The sequence below is a fragment of the Brachypodium distachyon genome, chromosome 3 (assembly GCF_000005505.3).
Source record: "Brachypodium distachyon strain Bd21 chromosome 3, Brachypodium_distachyon_v3.0, whole genome shotgun sequence".
In the NCBI taxonomy this organism is placed as follows: domain Eukaryota; kingdom Viridiplantae; phylum Streptophyta; class Magnoliopsida; order Poales; family Poaceae; genus Brachypodium; species Brachypodium distachyon.
The window spans coordinates 33,875,483-33,892,339 of NC_016133.3; the positions used below are offsets into that span (position 1 = coordinate 33,875,483).

Consider the following 16,857-nt stretch of genomic DNA (forward strand, 5'->3'; position numbering starts at 1 on the left):
CTCCACGTTGAGGCTGGCCACCACCAAGTCCTCCTCGGCATGACGGGTCTTCGTGATCGCATCGTTCTGTCCCTCCTCGGCAAGGTGATCCCTCGCCTCCATGGCTGCAAGCTCCGCCGACATCCGAGAAAGCTCAGTCTCAACGGCCTCCCGTCGCGCCTTCTCTGAAGCCAACTCACTCAGGGCAAGGGTAGCCTTCGAGGTCTCGGCGTCCAAGGCCGCCGAAAGCACCCCAACCTGAGCCTTGAGAGCAGGAAGAGTGCCCACGGCCTCGACAAGGCCTCTCACCTGGCAAAGGAAAAGAAATCATAAGCGCTGACCGACAAAATGGATCTAGCAAGAAGGGAGACGAGGAAAGCGGACTCACAAGCTCCAACGCCTCGAGCGGATCTCTCACTCTGGAATCGGGGGCTCGGCCTCGGGAGCATCAGGCGTCGTAGGCCCCGTACCTGAAACAAGACAAGAAAACCCCGTGAGAACATTCCCGAAAGGGAATTAAAGCGCTTAGCACACACGCACTCACCGGTGGCAGGAAGCTCCTCCTCGACAGGCCCACGAGCCAAAGAGAACACAGGAACACCCGCGCCGCTGGCTTCCGAGGAGGTATCCACCATAAGCTGAAGCCCGGTCCTCTGGGCAAAAACCGCACGCTCGTGAGGCGACGGATGTAGGATCTTCTCAATGTCGGTCTTCCCGGCTAGGTGCATGTCCATGGACTCTCTCAAGGGAGACCTCGACTCAGCCACGTCGGCAAGGTCAGGAGAAGGAGCCTTCCTCTTGCGTGAACTCGAAGGACGAGGGATCTTGGGCATTGGGGCCACCGGCACACCCAACCCAAGTACGACATGAGGTTTCACCTTCCCACAAGTATCTCTAAGGTGAGAACCAACGGCGATCATCGACGGAGTCGCAAGACGAGAGTACCGCTCTCCGGCCTTGATGAGCTTCCCGTGAAGGGGAACGTAGGCAGAAATTTAAAATTTTCCTACGAACGAACCAACCAAGATCAATATGGGGATGCGATAGATTGATCACGTACCAACAACCGTAGCGGAAGTACATTGTCGTTGAAGCTTGTAGCAGATTCCCGCAGCTCGGTTATACCTCCCAGCCGCGAGAATATTCCTCGCACGATCTGCTGCACCTGAAAGCTTGAAGTAGACGAACAGCGATCCGCCCGCAATATCGAAGTGGTCGATCTCTCCACACGTATCCACACGTCCCGAAGGAATAGTTCAGCAGCACTTCGACGTCCAGTACGAAGAACCGCCGGAAGAAACTAGATCGGAAAGTAGACGATCTACTAATTAGACGTCTAAACTCTAAAGTTTTGAGGAGAGAGCTCGGACTTGACGGGCAAAGGACAACTAGCGAGAGTGCTCCTATAGCCGGCCACCCCTCCCCTCTTTATTAGAGGTAGGACTCCTACCTCTAATAATAGGAATAAATATGGACTCCTAATAGGGGTCTTATATCCCCTTCTCCAAACCAAGTTGGCCGGCCCCCATGGTCAACCTTTGACCAGGGTTTGACTCACCTTTGACTTTTGACCTTTTGTCATGCGACCTTCCGGAATTTCCATCGGATCCTTCTAGAGGCTTCTAAAACCTTCCGAAAGCACTCGTGATTACTCCGAACATTTATGTAACTCCTAAATCACATTTAGGACCTCCAGAAAATATGTCTCGTCATTCTGAACAACTTCGGTATTCAACTCTCGACCAAATTCCAAACTCTAGACCTTCAAACAACCATTCGTCGTTAAGCGTGTGACCGCGTAGGTTCGGAAATGTGTAGCTATGACCCAGTCAATAATTATTTAAAGAGCCTGGACACTCTCAATAATTACTACACATCCACGAAGACTTTCGAGTGAACCATTTGTTACTAAAAACCATTTCCCTTTGCTTCGCGATACGTTTACAAAACCCAGGGTGAGACTTCCGGTACGCCCGTGAACCAACCCTTGTTCCACTTGTACCTAGTTATCCCCGTTACCGGTTTTGTACTTTTAACTCGTTCCGTACTCCGATATCTCAATAATCATACCATTCTTGTGTCTGGCCAGACGGTGATAGATATCGTCGTACCGAGTGGGCCCTAAGTGTATCTCTCCACCGATAGAGGAGCAAATCCCAATCTTGAACTATCGAGTCAATTCATACTTTCCGGAGTACCCGGAAATCACCGTCATGATAACCCTATTATGGGAAACAATAGGTAACACCAAAGTATCCTTTCGATATAAATATCATACGATATTCTCATTATTTAAGGATAATGATAATTACAACAATAACAATAACATCGATAACAAGTAATCGATGTGATCTCTCCGTATATTATTAGTTGGGTCAATCCAACACCATTGTTCAACCAACAATGTGCTCTCATATATAACTAGCATCATATGCTCATGATCAGGAAAATAGAATCATCAATTATATATAAGCTAGTCAAAGAGGCGTGACTAGGGACCTTTAAATTAGGGTTTATGTTTCCACACATGCAAATGAGTTTTCCTCCGAATCTCACATTCAAGAACCATTGCAATTATAGCATAGAAATATAAACATCAATTACAAACTTGGAAATATAATAATACAATATTATTGCCTCTAGAGCATATTCCCTTCATCCCGTACTTTGGATCCGGTCGCATTGGTACCGAGTCGTCGAAACACGCAGCAACGACGTTGTGACACCCTCCCTCGTTGATGGTATCAACGTAGGCCCGATGCACCACCGAGTTGTACGGCCCGACTATCTGGGAAGCCCACTCGGCCGCCTGCTCTCGAGAGAAAGCCGCTGAAAAACAAGCACAAGCACTAGCCAGGGTTAGTGTTAAGCAAACAAGAATACTTGAAGAAACGACTCAAGTGTCATGAAAACTCACGCCTAGCCGCGCGGCGTGGGTGACAAAAAGCCAAGGGGGTCCCCAGCTCCGCCTGTGGTCGTGCCCTCATCATGAAGCGGCCCGCCATCACCATCTCCTCCAGAAGGTCGCGGAAGCTACGCTCCGAGCGAGCCGACTTGATCCCGGCAAGCTCCCACTCCTCGACCACGGACGTGCCCCTGGGACGGACAACATCCCGAAGCCCCCTAGGCCCAGAGTGTTGAGGGAGCCTACTGGAGTGACGCAAGCTCGTCTCCGAAACATCAAGGAAGAACCACTGCGAGTCCCACCCGTTGAACGGACGCACCGCGCTCTTGGCCGGCATCAGGGGGAACTCGTCATGGAAGCCGGGACGAAGTCTCACGGCGACCGACCCAAAGGCACTCCAAGTACTCTCGTCGGGGGTGCGGCGCTCCTCCACGTGAACGGTGAACAGCAACAAGAACAACCTCATAGTCGGAGGCTCCCGCAAGGCAGTCTCACAAAGCCATCTGAACACGTTCAGACGCAGGATCGCCGAAGGAAGCAACTGCGCCAACTCGATACCATAGGTATCCAGGAACTCCAGCAGGAACGGGTGTACGGGTAGGCACAGTGCGGCGTGAAACCAGCTGGTGAACACGACGATGTGCCCTCGACGCCTCTGCGGCTCCAATCGAAGGTCACCCTCGTCAGGAAGCGAGGCAAGGCCCTTGCGGAAGTAGCCCGCCTCCACAAGGTCCGACAAGTCCTTCTCGGTCGTCACGGACGCTGGAAGAATGTCGGGAACCCGTCCCGGCAAGGCCGGATACGGCTCAGGCCGAGGTCCTCTCTCCGGGCGTGTGACCTTTTTCGATCTCCGTGGCTTGCCCCCCGACGTCCGCGCCTCGGCCCCGCTCCTATGGGAGGCCTCCCACTCGACGTTCCCGCTGGCGCCATCGTGACGCTCCACGTCGGATCCCGCCATCTCACCTACAAGAAGACAAGAAGGAGATTAGTACAAGTTGCAAGAAATTTCCAAGGGAATCAACTATGGAAAATCCACAACCGGCAAACGTCGCCTGCTGCAACCAAGTTTCAAAAAGAAAAAGAAAAAAGAGAGGCAGGGCGCCACGCCCTCCCACGGCCTGGCTCCTCTTCGGCCCGCTCGTACAAAGGAAAGCGGGCCCGTGGCCGCGCTCTCAACCGCCGGCCCACGAGGGAAAGGAAGGAACAGGGGAAGCCCAGTCCCCTGCCTACTCGCACCCCGTTGGCCCAAGGATGAGACCCAAGGCCCTTGACTCTACCGACAGCGCACCTTACAGGTAAAAAAAAAAGGAGGAAGCCAGGCAGCGGCACACGGGGTGCTCGACCAAATGACCGGCATCCCGAGCTTGCCCTGGCTGCGCTCCGCGGACGTCGACGCCCTAGCTGTGCCCGACGTATCCCGAGCTCTATCACCCCGCGCCTCGCGCGTCCTCGCCGAGCCCGCCCGACGCCCTGTGCGATGTGCGCATCGCGCCCTTGCCGCGCCCACGACAGTCCCCGCACCATTGCATCCTGCACTCGTCACGACCGCGGGCGCGCGCGTCGCGTCTTCACCCTCGCCGTTCCGGGAACGTGCCCCCGGGACGGCGCTCGCGGTGCCCTGGCCACGTGCTCATGCCGCTCGGGTCGCACCCGCCAGGTGTTCGACGGAATGACCGAGGCCATTGGCTCCCTACTACTCAACCCGCGACGCGGCAAGCCTCGCTCTAACGGCATCCCCCGACAACAAGAAGGGACACTCGGCTGCGGCTCACCTCGACAGGGACACGGGAACACTTGAGCACCACCACGATTGGGCTCAAACCGCAAGCAACGCCAGCAACGCTCGAAGCCCGGCGCCCGGCGGAATCTTGACCCCCACGAAGCTTTAACAATCTTCAGTACCCGCGGCAAGCTAGGCGACCTCTTGGACGAGCTACGCGCTCCCAAGGAGCTCCTAGTCGCCACCGGTCTCGTCCCGTCCTTCGGGTGCCGCCGAGCTCGTCTTCGGCACCGGAAGGGGAGGAAACGAGAGTGCGCGTGGTCTCCCGAGCCTCCCACGGCTCCGTTTTATAGGCCAATGGCCCCCCTCGGCGTCCGGGTCCCACCACCCGAAAATCGACACGTCGCCGGCTTGGGGACAGGCACTGTGCCAAGCCAAGACAAAAGCAAGGGAGAAAAGGGGAAAAGAAGCAAAAGGGAAGGACGGGAGATGGCCGTTTGGCCGACCGGGACCGGTCCGCGCTGTCCTGGCCGAGCCCCATGGCCGCTGGCGTCATCCCTGGCACCGGTGCCCCCTACGAAAGAAGAAGGGAGGACGGCCTCCTTTTTCGTCCCGTACGAAGGAAGAAGAAGGCCACAGGCTGTTGGATCTAGGGCGCCGGCGCAACCACGACCGTTCGATCGCTTCACTTAAATCAGCGAACCGTTAGGCGGGCCAAGTGGCAAAGTGGGCCTCGGCCCAATAACTAGCGCAAAAAAAAGAAAAAAAAAGAAGAGGAAGCCTCCCCGGCCCGGTCGGGCGCAACCTGCACGCCCGGGAGGCCCATGAGGCCAAGCACGGCGCAGGAGCGCGCCCGGGCGCAATGGGCGGCCCAGAGTGAGGGCTTTTCTCAGCGTTGAAGTTGACCCGAAGGCATTCCCAATGCCTCCGACTCAAGGAGTCAACGAGTCAAGCCTCTCATGCCATGGTCAAAGAAGAAGAAGAGCTTGAGTAGTGGCCAAGAAAGGTGTAGGGATGAGTTTATGACTTTGCTCTCAATTTCCCTCCCCCTCAAGGTAGCCATGGTCTTTTGTTATGGATTCCTAGGCTATAAATACCCCTCATGGGGGCATGTATCATTCACTCTCCATTGGAATAAGATCAAACAGGAGAGGGCTAGAGCAACCTAAGGAGCCCGCTCTCGAGTGCTTGGGTCGAGCCTAATCTCGACTCGACCTCGGGGACGCGACTTAGGAAGCCTAGTTTCGAGGTTCCGGGCCGTCTAATACGACCTTGACTCGAAGTAGAGGGATCGGGTTAGAGTCTCGAGGGTATTCCAACCTCGCTACTTGGGAAGACAAATTCGACCAAAGTCCGAGACGGCCCCGAGAGATCTCTCGCCATAGGTGATTTAGAAAGACGAGTTCGGTCCAAACACCCGGCTAATGACTCCCTCGAAACCTGTCCTAACATAGGACCAAGTCGTGCCCGCAGGGTCGACTGAACCTGTTCAAAAAATATCGACGTGTCAACTTGTCCAAATGTACAGCGACCTTCGCTATAAAGCCAGCGTACACACCATACGTACAATTCTCGCACTTGTGTCATCGAGCATTTTCTAAAACAACAAGAAGTTTCGTTATTTTTTGGCATAGCTACTTTGAACATTAGCCAAGCATATTTTTTTGTTTGTTTGCTCGTGGTGAAATAAAGGCCTGACCATTCATTAACGGTATTTAAATACGTTTAGAAACATTTCCTCGCAATTACGTTGTATATCGTCTTGCATCTCAAAAAGTTAACGTTGATAGCTAACCATAAAATATTGCACTTACAGAAGAATCCTTATTATAAATTCCTATAAGATCGTCTTGCATCTAAAAAGTTAACGGAAATTTGAAATTTAGGAATTCTGTTTCGGAAACAAAATTTGGTACTGTACTACTAGTACACTATTTCTCTCAAATTATTGATTTTTTTCTTGAATTAAAGCCCTTACAATTTTCGTTTCGTCGAGGTCCACGCAGCCGCGAACAGACCCGACCCGACTGCCATCTCGCCGGGCCGCCGCTTACGGCTCACGTCCTCTGCCTCTATCGCGACTTGGAGAGCGTCCGACCGGCAGTCCGGCACCCTCGCCTCCTCCCCACCACCAAACCACCGCCGCCTCTCTCGCCCCCGCGGGGCTCTCTTCCTACCTCACCGAAGCAAGTCTGGCCAGATCCCTGCGTCCGGATCGCCGGGACGGCGTCCCCCCCCCCCCCCCTCCCCCACCCCCCAAGCTCGTCACCAGCGGGCTCTCGCTCCCCAGCTGATCACTCTAGGAATCGGTAGCGGTAAGACCGAAGGATTCCGTTTAATCCCTCCCTCCCCCCTTCTATCCAGCTTGGTACCAAGTCCTAAATTGTTTTTCTCGATTGTTCTAAGAGTCTCGTGTTCGTTGCTGCGAGCAACCACCATAACCTCATTACTCCTGAGATGTGTAAATGCATCCAGTTAGTTGTGGATTCGATCCGATTTGGTCTAATATCAGCTTGTTTTCCCAATACTATGGGGGTTCAACTGAGTTAGGGTTTAGGTTACTTGCGCGATATTCTTCTCGACTTTTGGTTTGTGCCTGGCGTTTGCAGGTTGCATTCGCGTCTCTCTGTGCTGTATGCGTACGAGGGGCGTGTCTGCCTGGGGCTAGCGGGGAGCTGGGAACTTGAGTTCTCATATTTATGTGTTCTTTTGTTTTTTGCATTTTAACGTTTGAAGTGCTGGATTCTGATGCCCTGGTGATGGTTGTATGCTAGTGTCCAGATGAGTTCAAAGAAAGTCCCATTCAACCGCCATAAGGAGAATGAGGAAGCGAGGAAGAAGGTAAGGCCGTAAGGGGTTTCCCTTTAACGTCTTTCTTAAACACACATTTTTTTGTTGCACTAAAATTTCGTTCATACCTTATTTTAACTACTTTTGGTATCTTAAGAGGGAAGAAGATGAAGCGGCACGCGTGTATGCTGAGTTTGTTGAATCATTCAAGGGTGAAAGCACGTCTGGGTCAAAGTTTGTCCGGGGAGGTGTGATTGATCCTAATGCCAAGATGAGAACTGATTCTGAAGGTTAGTGGCATGGGTTTCATTTCCCTTTACTTTGTCATAGGCCTTCACAGTTTGCTGTTTCAGTATCAATCATGATGGATATATGCACTATTTCTTTTATTGCTCAAATTATTCAAGAGGCCGTCCTTTTTATTCATTCGGCAATGACAGGTGGAAAGTCCAAAGATGGGGGGTCTGTTCCAAAGAAGGGCAGTAGGTAAACTGAAAAAAATACTTGAGTTCTAGAAGATGGTTTCCTGTGGCACCACAGCTACATCTTTAGACAGTCATGTGCCAGTATAACCAGAATTGCGAATCCGGAGACCAAGCATGAGCAATTTTTTAACACTTGATGCTATGTAAATGGCACATAATTTACTATACGTTACAATTATGATTCATGCGTTATACATTCATCTATCTTTTATTGCCAAGTGTTGAATGCATTTACAATATGAATTGTCTGTAGGCCTTATGAAAATTGCAAAGCCATGCAATCTCGTTTCATCACACTTGCACATATGCTGTAGCGCTGACTATAGTTGTGCCTTGATCATGAAAATTGCAAAGCCATGCAATCTCGTTTCATCAGACTTGCACATATGCTGTAGCGCTGACTATAGTTGTGCCTTGATCATGAGAATGCTACAGAACTTATGAATACCATTTCTGTAGTACACTTGTACTGTGACCATGACATTGTAGAGTCGCGGACCAAGAAAAGAATGGATATGTTGCTCCTTGTAAAGTGTAATGAATCACAGGATGGCTGTAATTTACAGAACATATTTGAATAATAATACAATGATGGCTCATGTCAATTTTCGTGGATTGCTGTCACTACTATCAACAGCATTAGACTTGTGTGGAAGTAGTTTCCACTTTCCAATGTCAACGACGCTGATTGTCTTTTGCTCCAACTACAAAATCCTATGATTAACATCTGTTGCTGTCGAGAACAACTAGTGTATGAGCAGGGTTTTATTTTTTGATCGTAATAATGATTTGGGAGTACTGCTACTATCCTAATATGACCATGTAACTTCTGTTATTAGGTTTAGCTAACCAGAAATCAAATGATTCTAAGTTTCTAACACTGTTCTCACTTCCAGTAAAATTAATGTTTTGCATACGTCATGATCAAGGCATCTATGACAATATACCATGTTGTGAGGTCGTATCTCGTTTCTCACGATGCAGAACCATTTTCAGCTTACATGAACTTTTGGATGTAGGCATCATTGAGAACAAACTCCCATAATTTTTCAAAAACAAGCCAATTAGGTTAGCAACGATAGTCTAGATTTAGGGCCAGTTTGTGGCTGCTGCACCATTTTGGTTACGGTAAATGTGACTAATTCTGATATGATTTTACTATCATGGCTCCAAATATGATGGTGTCAACGATATATTATTTTGTCCAAAAGCGCAAGCATGTAGGTGTTTGTGATTTTTGTAAAGTCACTGTAATGCCAGATGGAGCTTTACTCATTTGATTTATGATAGTCCACTGTTTACACTAAATTATTGAAGAGTAGCCTGAAAGTGTAAGCTTTAGGATTAACTATACCTCTTAGTTCTTGTGTAAACTAGAACGATTTCAAACTTGTGGGGAAATTAACACATTATCAGTATATGTTGTATTGACATGATTTTAATAGAGAACATACGTGCCAAATTCTCCTTATTTCAATGATAATATACAAGATATCCCTGCAGTAGGTACCTTTTCTTGTTGCATTGCTCCTATCCATTTGTTGGATCCATAGCCCCATGACATTAGTTGTATAAATGATATGTTGCACAATCTAACTTACAAGCTTAATATGTACCTTATACATAGCATATTTTTATCCAGGTACGTTCCGTCCTTTTTGCCGCCATCATTTGGGAGAGAGCCAGAGAAAAAGGTAGAAGCACTTTTTTATATTCTTATGGTTGCCTCTGTGGTTAGTATGGTTCTTTGGTTGAGCATTATCTGTACTTGCAGAAGGAAGATGAGCGGCCAAAGGAAAAGGAAAAAGGAAAGCCGCGAGCAATAGATAAGTTCATGGAGGAACTCAAGCTTGAGCAAGAGCTTCGAGAAAGACGTAATCAAGAACGTGACGGTCGACACGGTGACACTTCCGCGGTAGGTATTAGTATGTGTTAGGGTGGACCTTTTGGTTCTTTCTAGTAGAATTTAGAAACGAATCTTGTCTGTCAACTCTGAAACTGTTTCATAATAGGTTTCCAGATGATAGGATAGATTTGCAATTGTTCCCATTTTTCTCTCTCAGAGTTTTGCAGTTTGTCCTTGTATTTGGTATACTGACGCTTAAAGCCTTTTCCTGCAGCCCTCTAGCCGTTTTGATGAACTACCAGATGAATTTGATCCTGGTAGATTACCAGGATCATTTGATGACGGGGATCCGCAGACCACAAACTTATATGTTGGCAATCTCTCTCCGAAGGTTGATTTCGCCCACCATACATGTTCTGTCTAGTAACAATTCCAAGTACATAGGCATCACGGTTAGCTTAACTTCCATTATATACCCTATGATGTTAGGTGGATGAGAATTTTCTTTTGAGGACATTTGGTCGGTTTGGACCTATTGCTAGCGTCAAGATTATGTGGCCCCGAACAGAAGAAGAACGGAGAAGGCAAAGGAACTGTGGTTTTGTCGCATTCATGAATAGAGCAGAAGGACAGGCAGCTAAGGATGAAATGCAAGGTTACACTACACTTCCATTTAGTGGGGATCATGTTATATAGGACCTTGAAATAGTCATGTATTCGTACTTTCAAAATCCCACTTCTTTTGCTGCTTTCGGTTCAACTAAACTATTTATCTCAGGTGTTGTTGTGTACGACTATGAGCTCAAGATAGGGTGGGGTAAATCTGTTGCACTTCCATCCCAAGCACTGCCTGCTCCTCCTCCAGGACATATGGCCATCAGAAATAAGGAGGTTGCTTCTTTCATCCCAAAGTTTGTTTGTGCAGCTAACTCTTATAATTTGTTTTGAAGCTTTAAGTATATGAAATGTTTTTGGTGTTTTCCTGTGTCTTTTTTTCTTTTGCAGGGAGTTAATTATCGTTCATGACCTCTTTTTTTCTATGTTATATATATACAGGGTGGCACTGTCATCATATCTGGTCCTGGAGGTCCACCTGTTGCATCTGTTACACCACAAACCTCAGAGCTGGTTGGTGACTTATTACATGTGTATCTGTTATTCTGTCCTTGTGTGCGTGGTGGTCTTGATATCCATGTTATCATAACCACAAAAGCATGCTAGTTTTGCCTCGATGAGGATGATTGCACGTTAGCTTTTGTGCTAAATTTTCCTCTAATTTTACTTTGTGGATTCATTTAACAGGTCCTTACTCCAAACGTTCCTGATATAGTCGTTGCTCCCCCAGATGATTCACATCTTAGGCATGTGATTGACACAATGGCTCTGCATGTGCTTGATGGTGGATGTGCTTTTGAACAAGCTATTATGGAGAGAGGACGAGGAAATGCTTTGTTTACCTTCTTGTTTGATCTTAAATCAAAAGAGCACACATACTATGTTTGGAGGTTGTACTCCTTTGCTCAGGTATCTACTGTTGTCCGTGTCTACATTTTCTATGCTATCTCTGATCTAGCAATAGGAGATTGTTTGTATATGCTTATCTGGTCAAATTTCTGTTCTTCTTGCATGTGGTGATAGTAAAGCTGTGTGTGTATGCTATCTTTGATTGCAAAACAAACACACATTTTTAGTGACCTCTATGCCATTTGTCCAGTGTATATGTTTTGCAAAGTGAGAGCCCTGTAATCGGTGGAACTGAATACTTTTTAGTTTAGTGAAATAGATATCATTTGACTTTCTGTGTTCTGTTCAGCTGTTCCTGTTCTCTATAATTTGGTAGTCTACTAATGCGTAGTTGGAAAAGAAGTTACTTTTGGTAACCAGACACTTATGTTCTTACATACACAAACCACATGTATGAGCTAGTTACATGTGAATTACTGTACTGATATGATCCTAATATTTGACTCCTTATGGTATTGGAACGCAGGGCGATACTTTACAACGATGGAGAACAGAACCATTTATCATGATTACAGGAAGTGGAAGGTAATAGGGGTACACAATGATTTTCTATTATGTGTTGGTCCTGTGCTGTTTGACTATTTGGTGACAATGTTGTATTAATTATGCTATTTTAGATGGGTTCCACCTGCTTTGCCATCCAGCAGAAGCCCAGATCATGAAAAAGAATCCACCTTTGCAGCTGGTAGAAGCAGGGTAAGGTTTCGTTGGACCTTGGCAGAGTCCTTTTTTTTTACCTTCCCTCTTAGATGGTGCAAATGCTTTTGTCCAATCACAAGATTAATTTGGGTTTCATTCTGCAGCGTGTTGAAGTGGAGCGTACATTGACTGATTCACAGCGTGATGAATTTGAGGACATGCTACGTGCATTGACATTAGAGCGGAGTCAGATAAAGGAGGCTATGGGATTTGCGCTGGATAATGCTGATGCTGCTGGAGAGGTAATGCGTACCAAGTACATTTCACCTTGTCAGCTATATTCTCTGTATTTTTTTCCTTGAACGTAAGGTTATGAACTTGTTCTGGTTTAGAATCATTGTAGGTTGATTCTGTTTCATGTGTCCGGCCATTTCCCCTTTTTTCTCAATTAGTAACGCGGAAAAGTGACTTATAACCATTCTGAGATCAGCTAATAGTTTGATCATGGAGTCAAACCTTGTGGTCATGGGATTCATGCGGTTTTACTTCGCATGAACTATCTGCTTAAAGCATGTGCTGATGCTGTCTTTTGATGAGATCTGTTGTGTGTGTATGAAGAGTAAAAAATGAAACTTTTGTCAAATTTATATCATGTTGAGTAGTACATTTGACTATCGGGACCATCAGGTCGTAGACTAGTATAACTACACATGTCATTCGTTTGTCATACTTCAATTATATTTTATAGTTCACATTTGAGGAAACTCATTGATTCTTGCCTTGTATAGATTGTCGAAGTTCTTGCAGAATCATTGACACTCAAGGAGACACCCATCCCAACCAAGGTTGCAAGACTTATGCTAGTATCAGACATCCTTCACAATAGTAGTGCTCCTGTGAAGAATGCTTCTGCATTTCGAACCAAGTTCGAGGCTGCTATACCAGATGTCATGGAAAGTTTCAATGACTTGTACCGCAGTATCACAGGAAGGATTACTGCTGAAGCTCTGAAGGTGAGCTCTATGTGCTGAGTAGTAGAGTTCTTTTTTCTCCGTGTGATTTTACATGATACATTCATCTATTACTTTTTTGCAGGAGAGGGTTTTGAAAGTTCTACAAGTATGGGCAGACTGGTTCTTGTTTTCTGATGCATATCTGAATGGGCTAAAAGCTACCTTTCTTAGATCAGGCAACTCTGGGGTCACCCAGTTCCACTCTTTATGTGGTGATGCACCTGAAATTGAAAAGAAAACTAGCTCTGAGGATGGTAATAATGGATTTAGGCTTGATGAAGATGGCGCCCTGGCCACAGGAAAGGCAGCAGCAACGAAGGAGCTGTTAGGGCTTCCGCTTGCTGAACTTGAACGCCGTTGTAGACATAATGGCCTGTCACTATGCGGTGGTAAAGAGACGATGGTTGCCAGGTTGCTCAGCTTGGAGGAGGCTGAGAAGGAGCGAGTATATCAGAAAGATGTTGACGTAAAATATGGACAAGGCGAACCTCATAGGACTGGAAGAGATGATATTGGTTTGAACACTCGTAGTGCTTCAAGATTTGGAGAAGGTACTGTTGCTGATGAATTGGATATGCCGGGGCTCTCTCGTTATACAAGTCAAAGACACTCTGGGGAGCCTGCATCTGCTGAACCTGAACAAGTTCCAAGCAAGAAGCAGAAAGCTGATCCCATCTTGCCAGATTCTAAATGGAATCGAGATGATGATGTCAGTGATGATGAAAATAGGAAAGGCGGTCAAGGATTGGGATTAAGTTATTCATCTGGAAGTGATATTGCTGGCGAACCTGGGAAAGGTGACACATCAGAAATTAGATCTGATCACACAAGTCACCATCAAGACACAATTGTTGATGAAGAGCATAGGTACCCCCCCTCCATTTCAAATGTTTGATCCTGTCGCTATTTCATTGTTGTTTCACATTCTTTTGTACTTAGTCACAGCACCTTCTGATCTGCAGGCAGAAGCTGAGGCAGATTGAGATTGCTGTTATGCAGTATCGTGAATCTCTCGAGGAGAATGGTTTGCGCAACACGGAGGAGATTGAGAGGAAGATTGCCAGCCACCGTAGGCATCTTCAGTCTGAATATGGTTTGACTTCTCAAATGGATGGTGCAAACAACATCCGATCTTCTGGTATGTAAGAAGGCAGGAAGGAAATACCCTGTTTATTTGATAATGGTGTTCCTGTTTCTTTGGCACCTCTCCACCTTCGATATTTGTTGTTATTTCACAATAACATGGGCCATGCTGTAGCCCTCAACTTAATTTTTGTGTGTGTGTATTTTACATCATCTTCTATCTTGCAGAAAGAACACCATTGGAGCGGAAAGAAAGGTACGGTAATGTGCATGATTCTTCCAGGAAGCGGCCTCGCAGTCCGAATAGGAGTCGTAGTCCTTCAAGGAAGTCATCATCACTAGATAGAGATCGAGAGCACAGTCGCAGCAGAGACAAGTTGCATGGTAATGATGTTGGAAGAGATAGGGTTCGCGAGAAAAGTGCAAACCGAGGGAAGGATGATCACTATGATAGGAGCCGAGACAGGGAAAAGGACAGGAGAAAGGGAAGGTGATTGGTACTTGAAAATCTTCTATTGTGAGCTTACCTTGCCTTAACAGGGGTCTTGGAGCAAGGTTAAATTTTAGCTTGTTTGCATCAGTTGATACATGCCTCATCTCAATGTGTATGCATGTCCTGCTCCATGCCTTGAAGAACCTGTTCGTAGTGGCCAGTGCTGAGAATGGAGTTGGTTCTCCTCATAGAGGACCCATTTTGTAGTTTCAAAGAAGAAGTAGCGTTGTGGCAAAATCAAATATTTAGTAAGCACATTTTTTAAGTAGCAACACTGAATGAAATGCTGCCTGCCCATTCTGGTCATGGACTGCTGCTAATGAACTTGGATGGCAGGCTGCAGTATGGATTTCTCTGTTATGATTCCTTAATGCTGTAGGATTCAGATTAGAACTAGCACTGATCATTTTGAGCTCGCAATAGAATTTGTTGCCTCAATTGGACTCAACAGTTTTTAATCTTGATGTGGAGGTTAAAGTTGCTTTGTCGTTCAACTTGCTGGTGCATTCTTCCGCCATGGATAATCTGAGGCCGGGCTGTATCATCTGTTGATTGATGGTGTAAATTCAGGTGCTTGTAATTTTCTGTGCGCCAGTATCTTTTACTTGGTCCAACTGGAGGAAAAAAATTCCTCAACATATTAAGCCAAATGGAACCTGTTCAGTTTGACAATGTGAAGCGTACCATGGTTGACCGGATGTTGATCCGATAGATTACAACTATGCACTGGATGATGAGGATTCAGAAACAAGTTTGTTTGCAAAATAGGTTTTTGTCTGTGATTTTCCACGCCATACGACGACCTTCTACCATGTATCTGATGCACAAGGACCAAGGACCATTCTTTCTTGCATAACCTCACTCCTGTAGTCACAAGACATCCGCTGGGTGATTGATCATACTCAAAGCCAGTACTTGTATCTCGTCAGGCCAGTGGTCTACTCACTTTTTTCGTCCCGCATGTTGATGTCAACCTTTTCATGCAGGATTCTTTACTACACTGCCGTGGTAGTTCCTGTCTTCAGACATTGCTTCCTCCTTGCTGTAAATGGTAATCTCTCAACGTTGAATTAACCATCCAGAAATGAATTCAACTCCTAACAGTTCCCTTCCCATGCAGACACGGCTGTGCCATTCCGTCCATGGGTCGGGTACCCCCGCTGGTGCAGCGGTGCTGCTGCTGCTCACCAGTCTCCCCGTGCCTCCTTCCTACGGTGGCCGGAAGCCCGCAAGTGGCCTACGTAGGGGGGGTCCAAATTGTAATTCCTGGCTGGCTGCTCGCTTCCGTGCGTGTTCTTGTGCAGGTTCTTTGCGACTTGCTCCGGGGTCCGATTCGTGGGGATGGGTAGCGGGGTACTTGCATTAAATTACGAGGTTTCATCAGGGCCCATGTTACTCCCTCACTCCGTATTGAATTTCCGTCGGCCATCTGAACATTAGAGACTTCTTTCGTTCCACAAAATATGTCTCAAATTTGTCAAAATTTAAATGTATCTAGACATGACTTAGTGTATAGATTCATTCAAATTTAGTTAAAGTTGAGACATTCTTTGTTGGACAGAGGGAGTATATTTTTTAAGTGTGGTGGGGAGTACATTTTTTACGTGTGGTGGAAGAGAACATCTTCTAACACCACCCGCGCACAACCTAAGCTAGTCGCTGAAACTGGCACGTGAGTTCAGAAGTCTAAGAGTAAGATCCATTCTTACTGAACCAAAATAGTTTCAGTTGTGATTTCTCCGTTTCTAAATACTTATCGATGTTTTAGTGCAAGTTTGTTTATCAAGATGGGAAACAATAAAAAACACAAGAGAAGATTACTGAGTAACTCGAGCACTATTCTTCGGTTTGATTCATTCTGTTCTTCAGTCAACTGCGGAAGTTCATCTAGCCGGGGGCAGTGCAATCTTTATTGCCATGAAGAACCGATCGAGTCGAATGCCACTAGTTGAACGTTGCTACTAGTAGACCAAGGTAGTACAAGGGCAGGGAATGGCTTTATTATGCCGCGAGTGCTTGTCGGGGCCCATGCATGCAATGCAAGGTCATGAGGACGTGACGCGGACGCGCCATTTATTGGCGCCATTGTGATAGCTGTCTGGCTGCAGACCAGTATGTGTGTGACATCGTGGCTATGCTTCCTCTGAATATTTTGCAGGCGCCGTTGAATTTTTGTACTCTCGTGGAGTCCAAATTGGGCTCAACCAGTCCGATCGCTTCATGGGAATGGAGCGAGACTGCATGGAATTGAATATTTTCACTGTATATTTCGGTCTGAAACTTTGGACCCCCTGTCTTTGTGTCTGAACATGCATGGTATGCATTCTCGGTCTGAAACTTGGGAGTTGGCACTCCTTATCTTCGTACCTGAGCGTGGTAT

General features: G+C 46.9%; 1 protein-coding gene across 1 annotated transcript; it reads left to right on the forward strand.

Annotated features, from left to right (window-relative positions):
* Positions 1–6,612: 6,612 nt before the first annotated feature.
* Positions 6,613–15,057, forward strand: LOC100845412 (protein RRC1). The gene is made up of 18 exons (XM_003574196.4): positions 6,613–6,919; positions 7,379–7,445; positions 7,552–7,684; positions 7,835–7,880; positions 9,522–9,573; positions 9,654–9,794; positions 10,000–10,116; positions 10,215–10,380; positions 10,504–10,616; positions 10,782–10,853; positions 11,028–11,249; positions 11,716–11,774; positions 11,867–11,945; positions 12,053–12,190; positions 12,677–12,901; positions 12,984–13,768; positions 13,864–14,039; positions 14,213–15,057. The coding sequence occupies exons 2-18, from the start codon at positions 7,386–7,388 to the stop codon at positions 14,476–14,478; spliced, it is 2,850 nt and encodes a 949-aa protein (XP_003574244.1). The 5' UTR covers positions 6,613–6,919; positions 7,379–7,385; the 3' UTR covers positions 14,479–15,057.
* Positions 15,058–16,857: the final 1,800 nt, after the last annotated feature.

Excerpts from the sequence above, each read along its gene's own strand:
- LOC100845412 (XM_003574196.4), top strand. The coding sequence starts at position 7,386 with ATGAGTTCAAAGAAAGTCCCATTCAACCGCCATAAGGAGAATGAGGAA. Across the intron at positions 7,446-7,551 it reads ATGAGGAAGCGAGGAAGAAG|AGGGAAGAAGATGAAGCGGC; the intron begins GTAAGGCCGTAA and ends TGGTATCTTAAG. Across the intron at positions 9,574-9,653 it reads GGAGAGAGCCAGAGAAAAAG|AAGGAAGATGAGCGGCCAAA; the intron begins GTAGAAGCACTT and ends CTGTACTTGCAG.